Source organism: Arvicola amphibius, chromosome 5 (genome assembly GCF_903992535.2).
Source record: "Arvicola amphibius chromosome 5, mArvAmp1.2, whole genome shotgun sequence".
Taxonomy (NCBI): Eukaryota; Metazoa; Chordata; class Mammalia; order Rodentia; family Cricetidae; genus Arvicola; species Arvicola amphibius.
In genome coordinates, this window is record NC_052051.1 from 141,526,109 (window position 1) to 141,547,092 (window position 20,984).

Here is a 20,984-nt window from a genome sequence, read left to right on the forward strand (position 1 = left end):
CGGGGTCCTGTTGGCTCTGAGTGGGGGCTTTGTGCTCCTGGCCTAGATCGAAACCCCTCCCCCAAGCCCACTTTTCCTTCCGCCTCAGAGTTTCTTGTAGTCGTTTTGGTTTTTCTTCGTGTAGCCCTTGCTGTAGACCAGGAACTCACTCTGTAGACCAGGCTGGCCTCGAACTCACAGAGATCGCCGGGCCTCTCCTTGTAGTAGTATGAGTAACTCAATCTGGCCTTCAATTCACCGTGGATGTGAGGCTCACTTTGAGCTCCTTCCACCTTTCAAGGACCAGAATTACAGGTGAGCATCATCATGCCTGGCTTCCTATCATCTTCAAATCAAGGTTTAAAACACTAAAGATGTGTATAGAGACACGTGTATATATGTATAGGCAATTCGTGCTCGCTGTTTAAAAAAGAGGTATTGAATCTACTGACTGGTATAGACCTCTGCTCTCCCTGTTAGTCAAATCACAATTTCTACAGACCTAGAATTTTTCTATGCCTATGAAAGTTTGCCTTTTTTCATTAAACTTGGGTTTATACCGTAAATATCTTTGTGACTGTCTCCTTTCTACTTTTAAACAAGAGTCCTTTTTTTTTAAGTGTTCATTTGTGTTTTACCTGTCTGTGTGTCTGTCTGAGGGTGTCTGATCCTCTGGAACTGGAGTTACAGACACTTATGAGCTGCCATGTGGGTGCTAGGAATTGAATCCCGGTCCTCTGGGAGAGTGGCCAGTGCTCTTAACCACTGGTCCATCTCTCCAGCCCTGAACAGCAGTGTCTTCAAAAGTCCCTGTAGAAAGCCTGGCCTGTAGTTCCTGAGGCCCTGAAGGTCTCTTGCCACAGTCATTGGGTCTGTCACCATTGTAAAGTGTTGGGCCCCAGTGGGACACCCGAGGTTTCTTTTTGTGGGAATGGCTCTTTAACAACTCTGTCCACTTTGAGACAGTTATAGACTACTGATTGACAGCTTGACTGGAGTAGGAAACACCTAGGGCAATAAGGAGCAACACTCGAGTGTCTCTGTGAGGGCACCTCCCCTCTCTGTGGGCAGCACCGTTTGTCCCATGGGCAAGGGCCCCAGATGTAAGAGAAGGGGGAACAGAATGTCAGTAGAGCGCTGGTACTCCTGTCTTCTTCCAGATTGGTGCCACAAACACCTCACTTCTGCAGCCAGGTAGACTGCATTCCTCTGGACTATGTTAGAGACGTCTCTCCTTACTTTGCTTCTGTTGGGGGGTCTTCTGTCACACTAGTCCGAGAAGTGTGTAATGCTTGTTTCGAGATGATGCAAATTAGGGCGTGTAGTTGTGCAGTCATTGCTTTTTGTGTTTTGTTTCTTTGTTTTTTTAAGTTTTCGAGACGGGTTCTCTGTAGCTTTGGAGCTTGTCTTGGAACTCGCTCTGTAGACCAGGCTGACCTCGAACTCACAGATTTCCGCCTGCCTCTGTCTCCCAAGTGCTGGGATTAAAGTCGTGCACCACCACCACCCAGCCAGTCATTGTTTTTAATATAAGTTCTGTGTAAAGTCGTTGGGTTTTGTTTGTAGCTTTTGCTTTGTTTGGAAGTGGATTCTACAACTCTTTCTTTAGGGACCTCATCAGCATAAAAGTATATGTTTTATGATTTAGTGTTCTGTCTTAATTTTTAAGTTGAGAAAATAGGCAAAAGTCAGCTCTAAAAATACAGTATCACGTCGGCCTCACACATCCTACTCCACAGCTAGTCTGTACCCTGGGTTCTTGGAAGAGACAGCTCAAAGGACAGCCATATCATATCCCAGGATGCTCCACAGAAGAGTCCCATAGATCCCCAAAGTAACAAACCCCACTGAAAAGCACAAACTAGAAGCCAAATGAGGCCACAAAACAGAATATAGAGTGCGTGGGAAGCCACGGGGCCTCTAGGGTGTGCCACAGTGCTGGCGTAATCTTGGCAGGGTTGGGAGGCCTGGGAGTTGGGCCACTGACCCTTGAATGCAGACTCAGAGAACATGTGGGCTACAGCCCTGAGTGGGAGACCATGCTGGGATGGAGGCTAGGGCTGGCCCCACTCCTCCCCTGGTTTGCAGTCAGCTCACACTGGGAAAGGAGCGCCAGGAAGGCGCTGGGCTCAGTTTCTTGGCTCTGCTTCTGGCCTTTCTTGGTAGGAAGATTGTTTTGTTGGTTTTAGGAAGTCGATTATGCTTGCCCAGAGTCCATCCTTTCCCCAGGTCGGGGTGTCGAGAGAAAGGGCTCCCAGTGCACTCTCTCCCTGCAGCAGGCGTTTGTGGTGCCGTTTGACCAGCATAGCTGGGATAAACGTTGGCTAGGACCCTTCGTTTTCTCAAAAAGCACACTGTCCCCAGAAAGCTGGATATATGGTTTAAATAGGAGAGTCCATAGCTCCCCTGTGAGCTGCTTAACTCCTTTTTTTTTTTTTTTTTTTTTTTTTTTTGGTTTTTCGAGACAGGGTTTCTCTGTGGCTTTGGAACCTGTCCTGGAACTAGCTCTTGTAGATCAGGCTGGCCTTGAACTCACAGAGATCCGCCTGCCTCTGCCTCCCAAGTGCTGGGATTAAAGGCGTGCGCCATCACAGCCCAGCCTTGCTGTTGGTTCTGATGCAGTTACTGGGCACATGGCTGAGAAACAATGGACCTGTTAGTGTGTGGCCTCCTACCTGAGTTGTAGGGGTCACTTTTCCTGCTTGCTTGTGTCCTCCTAATGTTAAGCCCGTGTCACCAGCACCATGGTCTTCCCATGACCACCGACCTTAGTTTGAGTGTTAGGATGTGGATTGTTAAGTTCAGGTGTGTCTAACAAGTAATAGAAAATACCTGTTTCCTTACCAGTCAGAAATGAATTAGAATTTTCTTCTTGTTTAAACTTGGAAGCAGGGCTGGAGAGATGGCTCAGCCGTTAAAGGCTAGGCTCACAACCAAAAATATAAACTTGGAAGCATAACCAGTTTAACTTGCAGAAGAGAAATAGGGAAAGACGGGCAGTTAGAAAGAGTTGTTAATATTTTCATTATGGGCCAGTGAGCTGGCTCTGTGAGAAGAGAGACCCGCTGCTAAGCCTGAGGACCAGGAACCCATATGGTGGAAGGAATAACAGAATATTTAAGTTGTTCTCTCACTTCCAGGGGTACACACAAACACAGACATTAACGTGCACACATGCACACCACATACACAGGGGAAAAATAACATTTTAAAACTACATTTACTGGGCTGGAGAGATGGCTCAGTGGTTAAGAACACTGCCTGCTCTTCCAAAAGTCCTGAGTTCAATTCCCAGCAACCACATGGTGGCTCCCAACCATCTGTAATGAGATCTGGTGCCCTCTTCTGGCCTGCAGACATACACACAGACAGAATATTGTATACATAATAAATAAATAAATATTTAAAAAAACTACATTTACTTTTATGTGTACGTGTATTTGTGTGTGGGCCACTTCCAGTGGCTTAATTTAATAACCAAACTTTTATCAACTCTAACTGCCCTTATCTTTGTTTCTTCTGTACAAGCTAAACGGGTTTAGCTTAAGAATTTAAACAATAAAGAAGAAAATTCTATTTCATATCACAACTGAGAACGTTAGGTGTCTTCCTTATCTCTCTCTACCTTATTTCAGATTTTTGAGACAAAGTCTCTATGTAGTCTTGGCTGGCCTGGAACTCCCATAGAGACCAGGCTAGCCCCCAACGCTGATCCACACGAGTGTTGGGATGAAAAGCTAATGCTACCATGCCCAGCTACCTTCTGAGATAGGGTCTCTCATTGAAACTCGGAGCTCAAATACTTGACAAAACTGACTAACTTGAAGGTCGGGGGGGGGGGGGTTCCCATCTCTGCATCTTCTGTACTAGAATTACAGGTTCAAGCCACTATGCCTTTTTTCCATGGGTGCTGAGGATCGGAACTCAGGCCCTCCCTTGTCCAAAACATCTCCCCAGCCACTAAATTCTGTTATTTTAAACAGATTTGTTTTTATGCATGGATGTGTTACAGGAGTGTAGATGTCTGTGGAAGCAGACAGACTGGACCAGATTCCTTCGGAGCTGGAGTTGCAGGCAGCTGTGAACCACCGGTGTGGGTGCCGGGAACTGAACCCTGGTCCTCTGGAAGGACAGCAAGTGCTCTTGACCCTTGAGTCATTTCTTCTTCACCCCGGGAGAGAAGTCTTTACGGGACTGGATGTTACGACACCAGAGAGGAAGTACAGGAACTTGTCCAGCCCGCTCACTAAGCCTAGCAGCTTGCTCATGAAATCCAGGAAGCCTATGTCATAGCCATTTGTCAGGCCAGACGCCTCAAGCACCATTCAGTAACGAAGGCTTTATATTCCCAAATGTTTGGTACAAACCATTTCAAATGGCCCTGGCTCACACGGTGCCTTCAGGAGTCAGGGCATTCAGCTGCTGAGAGCTTGCCTGCCACTCGAAGCCCTCCCGGGGACAGTAACATCTGCAGGGGTAAAGGTCCCAACTAGTTCAGTGACTGCAATACTGGAGGACCTTGCTAGTATCAGTTGTGTGAGACTTGTGTTCTATACATGCAGTTGTCGCATGCCATCTTCAGGGGACCTCAGGTGACACGCAAGCCTCCAGATCCCCAAGCTCTTTACTCGAAGTGCAAGTGTTTGTACTCTGGACATTTCCCCGTGTGCTAAATCATGTCAGATAACAGAGCCTCTAGCCGTCTCTCCATGCAGAACTCCAGCAGGCCTCCTGCAGAAATGATGAGCAGAACCTTATCATGCTTCCAGCGCTGGACTCCCTCTACACCTGTGAGCAAGCCCATCTGCCCCACACCCAGGCCCCAGACAATCTTTATCTGGTGCTTTCCCGCCTGTCCTTCCTGGGCATGGGGGCTAGCTCATGTTGTGTGGAGCTCCCCCAAGCCCTGATTCTCTTGTTACTGAGAACTGAAGGTTGTCTCCCTTCAGGACTCATGCCGCCTGTGGCACGATGCTACAGTTCTCAGAGCCTCTGAACTGGAGAAGGATGACAGCTTCCCCTTCAGGACCCTTGATGGGTACTTTTCTCAGTGAAACTCATCTTTGGGCCCAAAGACTTGCTCCCCTCCTTCAGGGCCTCATCATGGCTGCCTGTGTCCATGGTGCTGGAACTTGTCCCCAGGAAATTCTTGAGAAGACAATTCATCTCAGCTTGTTTTCTACGAACGTGCAACATTTTTAAAAAATTATTTATTTATTATGTATATAATATTCTGTCTGTGTATATGTCTGCAGGCCAGAAGAGGGCACCAGACCTCATTACAGATGGTTGTGAGCCACCATGTGGTTGCCAGGAATTGAACTCAGGACCTTTGGAAGAGCAGGCAATGCTCTTAACCACTGAGCCATCTCTCCAGCCCACGTGCAACATTTTTATTAAGATTTTCTAAATGACTAATACTTAATTCAGCGTGTTATACAAATAGCTATTATAGTGTGTTGTTGAAGGAATAATGACAGTTTTCAGGCTCTGTCATTGGGTGTGTTCGGCAGTAAGGGATGAGTTAAGCATTCTAGGTGACTAGGTACTGTCACTCTTCATGTTAGCCACATGTCACCGAATGGTATGCAAGAGAAGGTATGCCCTCTTACAAGTTGGGTTTCCTGCACCCTATAAAGATGCCGCTCTGTGCAGCCAGGCTTCCTTGTAGAAGATCACTAGGATTAATTTAAAAAGCTTCTCTACCCACTTGGCTTGGGAATCAATAGTAAAATTCTATCTGTAGGATGGGGTGATGACCTAGCTCTTAAGAGCAGAGGATCCCCACTTCTAGCACCTACATGGAGGCTCCTAACCTTCTGTAACTCCAGATCCAAGAATCGGATGCCCTCTTCTTCTGGCTCTTGGGCACCAGACACACATGTGGTGCAGATATACATGCAGGCAAACATTCATACACATTAAATGAAAACACAAATCTTGAACACACACACACACACACACACACACAGTGTGTCTACTTACCTATTTGAGCCAGTGGGCTTTTTGGGATGCCCCTCTGTATGCTGTGAATGTTTTATTATCATTGGTTAATAAAGAATATGCTTTGGCCTACGGCAGAGCAGAATATAGCTAGGCAGGAAATCCAAACAGATACAGGGAGAAAGAAGGCAGAGTAGGAAAGATGCCAACAGCTATGAAGGAACAAGATGTGAGGTAACAATCCACAAGCCTCGTGGTAAAATATAAAAGAAACGGGTTAAGTTGTGAGAGCTAGTTACTAATAAACCTGAGCTAATAGGCCAAACGGTTTGTAATTAATATTAAGCCTCAGAGTAGTTACTCGGGAACTGGTGATCGGTAGATAAACCTCCAGCTATAGGTTTTGACTTCTGGTGTTTGCCTTTGTGTTTGTTCTCAACCCACATTCAGGCAGCCTGAGTGCTCTGATATGGGAGTTTGCTGTATCCTTTCTCTGCCACTTTCTCTCCAGCCTATGGGCTCCTTTAGGGCTGAACCTTTGTAAACAAGTTTTCTTTGCTGTGGTCTCAGTGAGCCACACCCCCAGGCTCAAACAATTCCATAAAGAACCTGGGCGTACCCCAGATCTTAAACTGGATTGTGTTGGGAACTTGAGTTAGGGAAGAGGTATCCTACAAGAGCCAGATGTCTGGACTTTACAGGGATCTGAGAAAACTCAGGTGGGCATGTGCCTGCTGAAGATGCAAGAACCGTGGACCCACTACCTACTCCAAGGGGCTGTGAGGGTATCAGAGCGGAGAGCAGGCCCCTGGGCGTGGCTAGGCAGCCATGGAGTTCACTTATTCAGAGAGGGTATTTTTAATTTTTGTTAACTTTTAAGTCATCAGGAAGAGCAGTCAACTGTGAAACTATCAAGTAGTAATCAGCACTTAGTAGAAGCCACTGGTTCTCTGGCGTACTTTTTCAAGTTCTGTGCTAGCTGCTGGTTATAGTACACTCTACCAGGGCAGGGGCTGGCAAGTCAAGCTTGCTGCCAGGAATAGCTCTGCTATTTCCAGAGGGTCGTGAAAAAAAATTAAAAAATAAATTTAAAAAACCTCTCAACTCGAGGGCCGGGCAGTGGTGGCGCACGCCTTTAATCCCAGCACTCGGGAGGCAGAGGCAGGCGGATCTCTGAGTTCGAGGCCAGCCTGGTCTACAAGAGCTAGTTCCAGGACAGGCTCTAGAAACTACAGGGAAACCCTGTCTCGAAAAACCAAAAAAAAAAAACAAAAAAAAAAAACCCTCTCAACTCCAGGCTCTCTGACAGAGATGCCAAGGCCCACAAAAACCTGAAACACTTCCCATCTGGCCCTTTGCTGTCAAGGATCCCACTGTGTTCAATCACTTAAATTAAACCAAATTTGTTTCGCCAGACAGCTTTCCTCTCCTCATTAATATGTAGTTCTTCCATCTACCAATACAACTCCTACTAAGAATCTTTCCCGAAGCTTCTGCGCAGTCATCAGACAGGCAAACCTTCCCTTGGAAGGCCGCAGGTCCATTTTGTTTCATATCCTCACCATCCCAGTCTACACTGGAGTCCCATCCACGATGGCCCCTGGGAGGCTACACCAAACGACCTCCAGGCTCTGCCATCTGCACGCATACGGCCACTGCACTCAGTCCCACAGCGGCATGGACTGATGGTGCCTGCAACTCAGTCTGCCATATGGTAAGGTCATGGAGGAGTCCAACGAGTCCTTCGGGCACTCAGCTGTGCGGGGAGCCACACTGGAAGCAATGAATCTCTGATGTCACTCTGCATGGAAATGAGGTCCTGGGCTGCTGCTGAACTCCTGACCCACAAATGTTTGCTATAGTAAAGGCTTATAATTGAGATGGCTTTTAGATAATTTGTTCCGCAGCCACAGATGGCTCCCATGTCACCTTACAACTGGCCTGCCTTGCGCACTGCTCCATTCACTCCAAGCCCTCCTGTCTGGACTCCCCTGACTAGGAAGCCTTTTAGGGATGCTTCATTCCATGTATTTATTCAGTCATTCGTCTGTGTTTTAATTTCTGTTTTAGAGAGCTTACTCTTTTCTGAGGACAGTAAAAGCGAAGACCGAGGTCCTGGCACTGGTGGGATGTGGCTGGCAGATGGCATTTGCTCTCCCTCTGAGCTGCCTTCACTCAACACAGAGCTGGCTTTGTTCTATGCCACTCGGCACCATAAGCTACCATCATCAGTTCCTTAGAATTACAAGCTGCCCGCCTGTGGATATGAGTCTTTCCAGAATCACGGTCAGATGAACTACTTTGCGTACAAAGAGCTGGGCCTGGTGGTGTCCACTGTGATCCGAGTACTTGGGGAGGTAGAAGAAGGAGAATTTGGGATTCAAGGCTAGCCTGGGCTACATGATGTCCCGTCTCAACAGCCTTCATTCTGGCCTCTCTAGGTTTACTTTTCATCCTGTTGTAGCCTGTGTCAGGAGCACCTCTTCCCACCCTATCTCCATGCCCTGGTCCCCGAGCTCTTTCACGATGTCCCTCCTAGCCCTTCCCATTCCTTTGTATCACCTGCAGACCTACGGAAGTACTTTGTACCAAGACCCCAGAGCCATCCGCTTGCCTAGGATCCAATGGGAAACAGCAATCAAAGAACAGAATACCCCCCAACAAACACAAGGCAAAATATCCATACCAACAAGCACTTTACATGGCATATCTCCACATACCTCGGGTCCTAGTATAAACCACAAACTCCAATAGTCAACACAATATGCCTCCTCTAGAAGCCAGTAATCCCACCACACCAGGCTCTGAGACAAGATTTAGCTGAAGTACAAGACAAGAACTTCAAAATGGCTACAATGAGTATTTCAAGAACCTCAAGATCTCCCATTAGATCACCAACTCCAGTTGGAATGGGACTGATGGATCATGCGACCAAACCCGTCTCTCTGAGTGTGGCCAACAGCGGGGGCTGACTGAGAAGCAAAGGACAATGGCTCTGGGCTCTGATTGTTCTTCATGGACGGGCTCTGTGGGACACTTCTCAGCTTGGTCGATCACCTTCCTGGACCTGGGGGGAGTTGGGAGGACCTTGGTCTTAGCATAGAGTGGGGAACCCTGATGGCTCCTTGGCCTTGAGAGGGAGGGAGGGGAGGTATGGGTGGAGGGGAGGGGAGGGAAGGGGGAGAAGGAGGGGAGAGAAAGGGGAGAAGGAGGGGAGGGAGGGGGGAGGAGGAGGGAAGGAGATGGAAATTTTTAAATATAAAAAAAAATAAACCATGAGAAAAAAAAAAAAAAAAAAAGACAAACCAAAAAAAAAAAAAAAAAAAAAAAAAAAAAAAGAACCTCAAGAGAATATGAATAATGTCTCAATGAAGACCGCAAAAACAAATAATTGAATCAAATAATGAAAACATTTCAAGATACGAAAATAGAAAGAGAATCACTAAAGAAAACCCTAACTGAAATAAATCTGGAAATGAAAAGCTTAGAGTATCAAACAAATACCTCAGGATAGCCTCACCAACAGATAGCAAGACATGGAAGAGAAAAATCTCAGGTGGAAAGCTCGGTCAAAGAAAACCATTAAACAAACAAACAAACAAAACCCCCAAACCCAGGCACAAAACAACAAGGAAATCTGGGACACTATGAAAAAGACCAAACCTGTGAATAATATGGCTAGAGGAAGAAGAAGAAAAAAAAACCCAGGTCAAAGGCACAGAAAATATTTTTAATAAAATCACAGAAGAAAAATGTCCCCATTGGCCCAGGTGTATGTAGTGGCTCATGCCTTTAATCCCAGAAGCACTTGGGAGGCAGAGGCAGGTGGATCTTTGTGAGTTCCAGACCAGCTTGGCCTACATAGTGAGTTCCAGGATGATCAGGGCTTTGCTATGTGGAGATACCCTATCTCAAGAAAAACAAGGGGGGGGGGGGAAGAATGCCCCAGTCAAAAGGAGATGCCTATCAAGGTACAAGAAACATACAGAACATCAACCAGGGCCAGAAAAGAAATTCTCCATGATACATAATAATAAAAACACTAAATGTACAGAACAAGAAATAACATTAAAAGGTACAAGGGGAAAAGACCAAGTAACATAAATAAAGGCGGGTTCCTTAAAATCATACCTGATTTTTCTTTCTTTTCTTCCTCTCCCTTCTTCCCTCCCTCCCCCTCCCCCCTCTCCCTCCTTCCCTCCCTCCCTTCTCCCCTCTCTCAATACAGGGCTTCTTTTGTGTTGTCCTGGCTGTCCTGGAACACATTCTGTAGACCAGGCTGGCCTCAAACTCACAGAGATCCGCCTGCCTCTGTCTCCTGACTGCTGGGGTTAAAGGTGTGCGCCACCACTGACCAGCAATACCTGATTTTTCAATGGAGAGTCTGAAAACCAGACGAGCCTAGATGCATGTTTTACAAACTCTGAGAGACCACAGATGCCAGCCCAGACTATTATACTGAGGAAAAATGTCAGTCACAATTGATATAGAGAGAAAAACATTCCATGATGCAGCTTTACAGAAGGTATTAGAAGGAAAAACTTCAGTCTGAAGAGGTTAACTACACCCAAGAAGACAAAAGGAACATAATCACAGAACAATAAATCAAAAGGGGGGGGGAACCTAAAACCATAACAAAATAACACAAATCAATAAACACTACCCATAACTGTTAATAGCCTCAATTTCACAATAAAAAGACTGAGACTAACACAGACTGCTGCATCCAAGAAACAAACACACCTCACCATCAAAGACAGATTTCATCTCAGGGTAAAAGGATGGAAAAAAGCAGTGGACCCAAGAAGCAAGCTGGCATAGCCATTTTAATATGGGACAAAATAGACTTCAAACCAAAACTGATCAGAAGAGATGGGGAAGGACACTACAGACTCACCAAAGAAAAAAAATCCACTAAGGAGTATCCTAATTCTAAACATTTATGCACTAAGCCCAAGGGCACCCAAGTTCATAAAAGAAACACCACTATAACTCAAATCGCATACTGACCCGCACATACTAATCAGCATGTCACTTCAATACTGTGGCCAACAGTCAGGTCATCAAGACAAAAACTAAGCACAGAAATGATGGTGTTCACAGCCTAAATCAATGGACCTAACAGATATCTACAGACCATTCCACCCAAACAGTAAAGAATCTACTTTCTTCTCAGCAGCTCATGAACTTTCTCCAAAACTGATCACATAATAGGACACAAAACAAATCTCAAAAATACAAGGAAATTTAAATAACATCCTGTATCTACATTAAGATTAAAGCTGGGTATCAACAGTAACAGAAACAGCAGAAAATATACAAACTCATGGAAAATGAGCCTAGTCTAACTGATTAATTCTGAGCAACAACGCTTTCTCAAAAGACATGGCAACATTCTTGGGGATGATGGCTGAGACTTCCTCATGCACACACACTCTTCCTCCCGCCTTTCTCCAGGGCGGATGGGTGAGAAGCCATGTCTGAGCAAGTGGATGCTTACAGTTAAGGGGAGCAGCAGGACCAAGTTTGCTGCACTGCAGGGCCAAGCTGCCCAGGCAAACTTCAGACTCATGATCCTCCTGTCTCCACTTCCCAAATGTTCCACCATACCTGACAACTACTTCTTTCTTCCATTAGTCACATGCTTCCTCACAGAAGCTACTGACGGGAGAACTATTTTTATTTTTCTACTTGGTCCTTGGGAACTTATTTTTAAAGTGTTTTTAAACTTCTGTTGTAAGTTTTACAACCTGCATGACTTCTAACAGCTAGCTAGTTCCTGGAAGACATCACTATTTTACAATAGGAACGCAACACAGAAATGACAAAAACCATTTTATTTTTCCCTATTTAAGTTTTAAAATAAAATGCCTTAAAAATAAAAAAGAAAGAAAGGAAAGGAAGAAGACAAGGTCTCACTGTGTAGATTAGGCTGGCCCTTAAATCACAGAGATTTCATGCCTCTGCCTCTGGAATGCTGGGATTAAAGGTGTGTGGTAACACACCTTGCTAAGGTAATTTTTTTTTGTTTTTTTTTTTTTTTTGTTTTTGTTTTTCGGGACAGGGTTTCTCTGTAGCTTTGGAGGCTACCCTGGAACTAGCTCTTGTAGACCAAGCTGGCCTCGAATTCTCAGAGATTTGCCTGCCTCTGTCTACCAAGTGCTGGGATTAATGGCATGTGCCACTACTGCCCAGCAAAATACTCTTAAGAAACACATTTAGCAGTATCATTTACCTTGGAATGTCAGCAATATTTTGCTTACACATATGAGAAGCCAGGTCAGAGACCTGTCAGTACACAGACCAGTACACTTTCTTCATGGTCCTTCAATGTGTAAATTTTTTGTTTTATTTTAACAAACAGCAATGTAATTCAAAACTTTTATGTTTCCTGTATTTACCTAAACTTCAGTCCTCTATTAGCAGTTAGAAAAATAAAAACCTTACAAACTTTGTAGTGTTGAGTTCATGGTACTACACATAGTACCACACATCTCTTCAACATGGATTGTTTTTAGAACAACTGCAAAAACAACTTTCTGATTTAATTTGAAAGGACTGAGACTTGAAATCTAGTAATTAAGTCAATGTACAAATCAATTATTTAATTTTTACTTGTCTTGGGAGAACTAATTCCCATTGCCAATAACAAATGCCTTTCAAATATTAATGGATATGTTACAATATTTACAAACATTCTTATATACTCTGACCTCGTGGTCTGTGGGATCAATGGAACTGGTGCTCATACCTAGAGGGGTCAAGAGGGACAACATCCAGATGTGTTCAGGAGATGCACTGGACTCTGCTGAACTAAAGCAGCAGCGCAGCAGGAAAGCAGGGCGAAAGGCCTGTGTATGTGGTTACCAGAGGGCAGGAAGCTGATTACTGGCAGCTAGGACTGACAAGCAAGCTGCGCACAAGCTGAGCCAGCTCTGGAGTGCTTAGCCTATGGAATCCTAGCTTAACGAGTGCTGGGGGAGGGAAGTCTGTCTTGTAGACAAGGTAGAGTTAAACACACATCTCTTTTGGTGTTCCTCAAACAACGGTAATTTTATTCTACCAGCTCAACCTTGTCACGTGCCATTTTTTTCCACCACTTCTTGGCAGGTGTTTCACTGAGCATGGCATACACTTGAACACTTTTCACACACTTGGTAAATCCCATTAATGTGCTGAAAGATTTACGTCCTGATGCTCTAGGAAAAGTGCTCACGATGCACAGCACCATAAGCCTGAAGGAATGAAGTCATAGCCATGAGATTTACTAGGTCATTGATTTGGGAATGTGAATGAAATTTTCACTTGGGGAATGGGGCTCAGTGTCTCATGTGGAAAGTCACACAGTAATTAGTCACTGTTTTACAGAAGCAGGTCACCCTATATGCTTGCTTATAAACCTACACAGGTACCTCCATTCCTTCTTCCTTGCTCCCTTCCAGGAGGTCATCCCCCCCCTTCTTTTTTTTAAGAATTTATGCCTGGGGCCAGAGCGTGTAAAGTTCAAGTGGTCTCAGGGAAAACTATATAACTGGGATTCACACAATGCAATTTTTATAGCTCTTAAACAACAGTCTTAAAAACAGCTGGAATGCAGTTGGTAAGGGTCTTCTGGTGGCCCACTTCTACATGCAGTACAGAGGAACTATAACATGCATGACTTTAGACAACTGGTAAAGTTTATTTCATCAGTTGTTAAGTAATTTAAAGGCATTTACTAAACTATAAATTTCAATGCAGTAGAAATGACTACGGGATCATTTCTGAGGTGTCGCTGTCAATTTAATGTAGAAATGTTATTTTACCTTGATGTTGGTATGAAATGCAAATGTCATGCCCTTTATTAAATGGAGCTGCCATCGGTGGTGACTATGAGAGTGTTTTTAGTAGCTTTCAGGAATTACTGTGCATGTGCTTTAACTGATTTTCCAAACATTAGTGGCAATCTGATTGCCTGGCTATTTCTAGGCATATGGGAACGAGGGGCAGACAATGGCGTGAGTCACAGGAACCCACACTACTGGCCAACTGGCCCTGCTCAGACGCTCAGGAGCACTCACAAGAGCTGGTGAAAAGCATCCAAAAATTACACATGGCAGCAGGTTAGTTTTCTTGAAGTTTTAAAGAGTCAGGATTTTTCTTTTAAAATTCATTTATAAAAATAATCTTCAGTTTGAGTCTCAGGTACCAAACTGTGGTTAATTGAGTCATGATGGCCACACTATAAAGTTATGGAAAATGTTGCTGAAACCGTCTGAGCTGCGGCTCCTTTCTGTGGAACCCTCTACAGCCACACCTGCCACCGTCACCAACACACTAAGCTGCTTGACAAAATTTTAGTCTTCCTTTATCCTCAAACGTCACAAAATTTTAATTCTTAAATGTGTATTATAAAACTATTCAGAACCATAATACATTCACAACAGGGAATGGAGGCCTGTTAGCAGCTAGGGAGACACTGAGGCATGGTAGCTGGGCAGACCCAGCAACTTACAGAAGTGGCCACCTGTATGGCTCACCTGGAGGAGAGTGTCAGCAAGGCCTTCTAGGTCTGTGCTGTGAGACAACAGCCACCCTGGCCCACCCCAGGGAGCCGGAGTGTGAGGGCTTTGGACCATTATGTACATGGATAGGAACACTGTTGAGTGGAATGCCAATATGACTTACTGCTTAGAACTGTGCTAACATCAACACTCTGTCAGACCGACTTCACACACAAGAAGCTTTTTGCCTTAGTCAGGAAATTATCTGAAGAACATCGAGGAACCGAACTAAGGAAGTGTCTGGCTTCCCTATTCACACACACAAAATCAAGTTTTAGGCTTTCTGAGTGCAAATGAACAACTGGCTGACCTGCCTCGTACCATCAACCGATATGAACACAGCCTTGCGTCTGTCCACAAGGTGCAGCACAAGCCTGACCTGTTGCGGATGAAGCCTGCTAAGGAAAACCCCTGGGAAGAGTCCTGCAGCACGGCTGCACTGAGGCTGCCCTGGACACAAACGCAAAGGGAAGGCACAGGGCTCAGATCTCATTGATAGTCCTTTCTGAGGGGCAGTACTCCGAGGGGCCCGCTGAGGACATGTAGAAAGACTGTGTCTTCCTTTTCAACCGGGCTCTTTTGTTGGCCAACACCAGGCTGCGCCGGCTTGAGCTGATGATTTCGGAGATGAACTTTTTGCAGTCCACACACACCTCCATTGTGCTCCAGTCCTCCATCAATTCTTTGGGAAACTGGAGTTCTTCATCTGATTTGTCCACCGACCTCGATTTTGAGGAAAACCTGTGGGAGAAAACTAAAAATATTTACTATTCTTAATAGTTCAACTGCAATATTAAGAATAGGTAAGAGAGCCAGGCAGTGGTGGCGCACACCTTTAATCTCAGCACTAGGAAGGCAGAGGCAGGCAGGCATCTCTGAGTTCAAGGTCAGCCTGGTCTGCAGAGTGAGTTCCTGAACAGCCAGGGCTATATAGTGAGTCCCTGTCTCAAGAAAAAGAAGAAAGAAGAAAAAGAAGGAAGAAGGAGGAAGAAAAGGAGGGAAGAGGAGGAGGGAAAAGAAGGAAGACAAAGAAAGAAGAAATAATGATAACGACAGCAACACCAATAATAATACTGTGGGGTGGGTGGAGCTGGAGTGACAGCTCAGGGGTTAAGAGCACTGGTTGTTCTACTGGAGACCTCAACCTAATTCCTAGAACCCATAGCAAACTCTAGATGGATGGGATCTGAAGCCCTCTTCTGGGCTCCACAGGTACCAGGCTCACAAATGGCTGACAGACTTGCAAGAAAAACACCCATATGCATAAAATAATAAAGTAATTAAAAAACAATAGAAGCAATACTGGAGCTGGAAGTCGGGTGGCTCAGCAAGTAAAACCTCGTGCCCTGCAAAGGTGAAGATAGGAGTGTTGATACCCAGCACCCATGTAAAAGCCACGTGGGCATGGGGGTTTGCCTGTAACCCTAGTACTCAGGAGACAGAGTCAGAAGACCCTGCAGCAAGTGGTCAGTTAGAGGGAGTTCCAAGTTCAGATCCAGTCTCAACATATGAGATGGAAAGGGATGTCAGCTTCTGGCCTTTAAATGTACACACTGTGTACCCACACACATACATAAACACTCAAAACCAAAACAAAGCCAATATAAAAATCCAATACTGTGACTTAGCTGCTCAATAGTTGAATACTTGCCTAGCATGTGAAGGTCCTGGGTTCAACCCCAGTAACACAACAAACAAATAAGAAACAAAGAGCGCCGGGCGGTGGTGGCGCACGCCTTTAATCCCAGCACTCGGGAGGCAGAGGCAGGCGGATCTCTGTGAGTTCGAGACCAGCCTGGTCTACAAGAGCTAGTTCCAGGACAGGCTCCAAAGCTACAGAGAAACCCTGTCTCGAAAAACAAAAAAAAAAAAAAAAAAAAAAAAAAAAAAAAGAAAGAAAGAAAGAAAGAAAGAAAGAAAGAAAGAGTATGAGATCACTGGAAGTTCTCTTCTCCTGTAGAATTTTAGGAAAATAGGGTGTCCGGGTATTTTCTTGATTACCACACATCATGGACTATGTTTTTTCTTTTTTCTTTATTTTCCTTGAATTTCCAAGGCAAAGTTTCTCTATGTAACACTCCTGGCTATCATGGAACCTACTCTGTAGACCAGGCTCGCCTTGAACTCACAGAGAACCACCTGCCTCTGCCTCCCAAGTGCTGGGATTAAAGGAGTGTGCCACCACCACCCAGCATGGATTACAGTTTTAAACATCTAAATGAAATACAAATATGTGTTGATAACATTCTACTGAACTATTCTATTGATTCATAGTCTTTTTCCAAGGTCCAGTGTTCTACATCACTACCAATCAACTTTAGTAGATGGCAGATAGTAATAGGTCAGACTATAGAAGCAGAAGCAATTTATGAGTCTGATCCTGACAAAATATCTTCTCACCACTCTTCTTTCGTTATCCTCTTTTGTTTCTATGTTTATTCATCCCCAACAATTCCGTTTGAGTAGTTGGCTAGGCAGGGCCAGGGAGCTGAATTATAACCATAATGCTTCCAAGACTGCGGTAACTGCAGATCACTGAACTCGGCTACTGTGTCAACTAACTACTTTCCCAAAGGGAAAGTGAAAGGCAGGCACAGTAGGCACAAATGCCCTGGTCAACTGACGGCTGTCCTGGTCTGTCCCTGGCCCTTCAGTGCTTCCCATGGACAGCCAGACAAGTCCCAGGAGAGCAGGGCTCAGGGCTTCATAGGCCCAGGTTAAGTACTATCTATGCACATGGCTTTCTAACCCCACAGTCCAGAGCCAGGGATTTCTTGGCCCTGCCAGCATGTGGCCTGGGGGACCTTTCCTTTCTGTTAAGGACAATAGTGGCCTACCCTGTACTGAATGGTTTGAGGCTCAATTCTTGGCATAAAGCTTTATCTCTGTCTTTACAGTAAGAAAGCAAGTCACAGCTATAGCAGATGTTATAAACACAAGTGTCAATGGATTTTAGTTTAAACTAGATAAGGAGGAAAGGAAGACTAGACAAGACTGAAAAAACAAGGATAATGTGTTTTGTTGTTGTTTTTGTACATAGCATCCCAGGAAACACAGACTGACCTCACTATGCAGCTGCGGATGAAATGGAATTTATTTTTTTAGATTTATTTTTATTTTATGTGTATGAGTGTTTTGCCTACATGTATGTGTGTAGTGCCTGTACAGTCTAGAACAGAGCACCAGAACCCCAAGACCCGGAATTGTAGTCGTAAGGCCTCATGTGAGTGCTGGCCACTGAACTCACGTTTTCTGCAAGAATGGTAAGTGCTCTTAGTTTCTGAGCCACTTCTCCAACCCCAACGACTTTCTAATCTTCCTGTCTCCCTCTCCCAACTGTTGGGATCACAGGCATGGCCCACAAAGCCTAAAAGTCAATTTTCCTGGACTTAGGGGGAGTTGGGAGGACCTTGGACTTAACATAGTGAAGGGAACCCTGATGGCTCTTTGGCTTGGAGAGGGAGGGAGTGGGGGTATGGGTGGAAGGGAGGGGAGAGAAGGGGGAGGAGGAGGAGGAGGGGAGGAGATGGAAATTTTTAATAAAAAAATGAGAAAAAATAAAGATGACTTTTTAAAGGCATAAAAGTTATTTTGAAATATAATTAAACAAAACTATGCTAAAATATCTCCTCCATCCGAAGAAAGGGTTTCTGTGTGTAACAGTTCTTGCTGTCCTAGAACTCACTCTATAGACCAGGCTGACCTCAAACTCACAGAGATCTGCCTACCTCTGTCTCCCAAGTGCTGGAATTAAACATGTGCGCTACCACTGCCCAGCGTTACAATATTTTTTAAGTAACTAGGTATTATCAACCGAAAAGTACCCTTGGAGGAACTTTGGAGATTTGTGCAAGACTGAAACTGTATTAAAACCAAAGAACCAAGCTGGGTGGTGGTGGCACATGCCTTTAATCCCAGTACTCGGGATGCAGAGGCAGGCGGATCTTTGTGAGTTCGAAGCCAGCCTGGTCTACAAGTTCAAGGACAGGCTCCAAAAGCTACAGAGAAACCCTGTCTTGAAAAACCAAAACCCAGAACACAATCCCCCCAAAACACACCCCAAAAAACAAAGAACCAGCAACATACCCTGACCCAAACCCTAGCCCTGTCATAATCACCGCAACCCTATGTGCTATTTATTCAGAGGATGCTCTTGAAGCTCCTGATCCCTGCTCACCTGGCGATACTCCGAAGTGGCCTATGGTGACCAGTGGAGGGTTTTTCTGACCTCGTACAACTTTCCCCCCTTTGCAAGGCAGAAGGTCCCAACGAGAAGATAGGTAGAGTGGAATATGGCTTGGAGGGCAGCCGCATCTGTTATCCCAAACAAAAGTGAGAATGAGCTCCAGGATGGGCACAGGGAGCAAACAGATGCACTGGAAATTCCACCGAGTTAAGCTTACCTTTTTGCAACACTGTGAGCACACGGGCCTGTGTACAAAACAAGAAGTGTTACTTGGTGGACACAATGGGTGTAGGCAAAACCAGAGTTTTTCCCAGGTTCGACAATAGTTCAAGCCACTCTTGAAGAAACTGCAGTGCCAAGTGGTAAGGCAGGCACAGAGTAAAGCCACAGAATGGGTTCTTTCTAATGCCACTCTCGAGAGGGAAAACGATGGAACAAAAGAATAACTGGCATTTCTGTGTGTCTGTTGGAACTCTACAGTGATAAAAGCCTTACCTCTTACAGAACTGACAGGTGTAAGACCACGTGAAGAAGGAAAACCTCCGGGTTCGGCAACAGAAGCAAAGCTAAAAAATACAAAATTAAGAAGGAGAAGAGAATGGGGCCAACCCTTCCTGGCTCCCTTGGCGGATCTGCTTCCCGCTCATCTAGGGGAGATCTCAGGTACGTTTGCAGACAGAAGAGGACAAGAACCCAGAAACCTAGCTTTTATGCTTGGCTGTGACACATACACCGGTTTTATGTTTAATGACAGTTCTTTGAAAATAACAAAAACTCAGTGCTCAAGCATCTAATGGTCATGGGATCAGTTCTGAGGGAAGGCACTCCTATTTCTCAGACATGCTTTCTTTACTGATCCTTTAAAAGTACAACCCAAGTACACACAGCTTTAGGAAGCCATATATTATCTCTTAGGGTTTTTAATTAAGAGATATATTATCTCTTAGGTCGTTTTTAAACCTATTACTTTTGCCAAGGGAGAAACAAAAAACTCCTCTTTGAATGAGAAAGAACAGGGAATAGCCTAGAATATAAATACCTGACCTCCTAAGACCCCTGAAGTCCTGTACCACCTGCCTAGCACCCAGGCCTCATAAGAGACCATTCCTTGTATAGTTCAATCAACTTTAAACCAGTCTACCTTTCCTTTTTTCAGGGCAGTGTAGACATCTTTATACTGTTGGTACTTTTCCAGCTCCGCCTTCACCAGGACCTGACGGATGTGCATCACTTCCTCCACAGTGAGAGCGAGGCACTCCACTGGGTAGCAGAATTCCTCCTGAAATTCAAAGGCCTTGTGAGTGAGGAGCGCCGGCCCTGCTCTAGAACTGCAGTGCTCCCCTGAGATCAGACACCAGATTAGTAGCTTCAGAGGACAGGAGTCCCATGATCACTGGGACAAGAGCTGGCTCCCTCTGGGGACCACATCACTCCTAAGTGCACCGTAGAAAACAGGACCATGACCAAGTGAAATGTTGCAGCCTAATGCAATTTCCAATAAACCTAAGTTCCTCACATTTGGTCAGGTATCTCTGGTTCAAAGCTTGAGAAAACATTGTTAATCGAATCAAGTTTTGTGTCACAGATGATTCTGCAAATGTGTTCTGAACTACACGCTACTGGAAATGAAGCAAATCTACAAGTTTGGTCCTGTTTTCCAAACTGCCTTGTGGTACCCAGAACAGCCAAGTGAAGGTGGTTAGTACTTTATACAGATAAGCATTGCTGAGTGATCAGTTACATCAGCACACTCTCAAAACTCCCTAAAGCTTTGAGTGGAACCGCAGCAGGAGGTGGGCACACGGGCACTAAGCTGCCGAGGCCATCTCTGCAGCCGTACCAGGTCTTTTCACCAGCTGCTGAATGCACAGTCAGCACAGATGGAGACGGAGCCTTTCATGATAAATATTTATGTTGGCTTCTTATGTTAATGGCCTCCTTACAAACAGCTGTGAAAAATGTTGATGTAACTGATCCACTGAATAAGAGCCTCGAACCATCCGTCCTCCATCCGGTGCTGTTGATTGGTGGATCTAAGAGAAAGACAGAACAGCCCTGTGCACTCAGGCCCTGCCAGGCTTCAAGGGGCCATTGTGGTGCATTGACACTGAAACTCAATGTTCTTAGCACACACATTACAATTCACTCCCACACACCGCAGCACTGCTCCCAGGCATTCTGGAACCAAATAAGCCAAATGAGAAAGCACATGACCATGAGGGCATCAGTTTATGGAGTGTTAACATTCAGTTCTGTCTTTCAATCAGAAAGAAATAAAAATAAATCTAGGTTGCAAATTTGACAAACATTAGCATTTACTAAAAAAAAAAAAC

General features: G+C 45.0%; 1 protein-coding gene across 2 annotated transcripts in view; it reads right to left on the minus strand.

Annotated features, from left to right (window-relative positions):
* Positions 1-13,579: 13,579 nt before the first annotated feature.
* Spire1 (spire type actin nucleation factor 1) overlaps positions 13,580-20,984 on the minus strand; it is a 114,061-nt gene continuing 106,656 nt past the window's right edge. For both annotated transcript variants that reach the window (XM_038331655.1, XM_042055104.1), the window contains 5 exons: positions 19,793-19,930; positions 19,147-19,217; positions 18,869-18,896; positions 18,643-18,779; positions 13,580-15,206 (listed from right to left, as the gene is read on the minus strand). In XM_038331655.1, the coding sequence (XP_038187583.1) occupies positions 14,948-15,206; positions 18,643-18,779; positions 18,869-18,896; positions 19,147-19,217; positions 19,793-19,930 (633 nt within the window). In that variant the 3' untranslated portion in view covers positions 13,580-14,947. The remainder of the gene's footprint in view (positions 15,207-18,642; positions 18,780-18,868; positions 18,897-19,146; positions 19,218-19,792; positions 19,931-20,984) is intronic.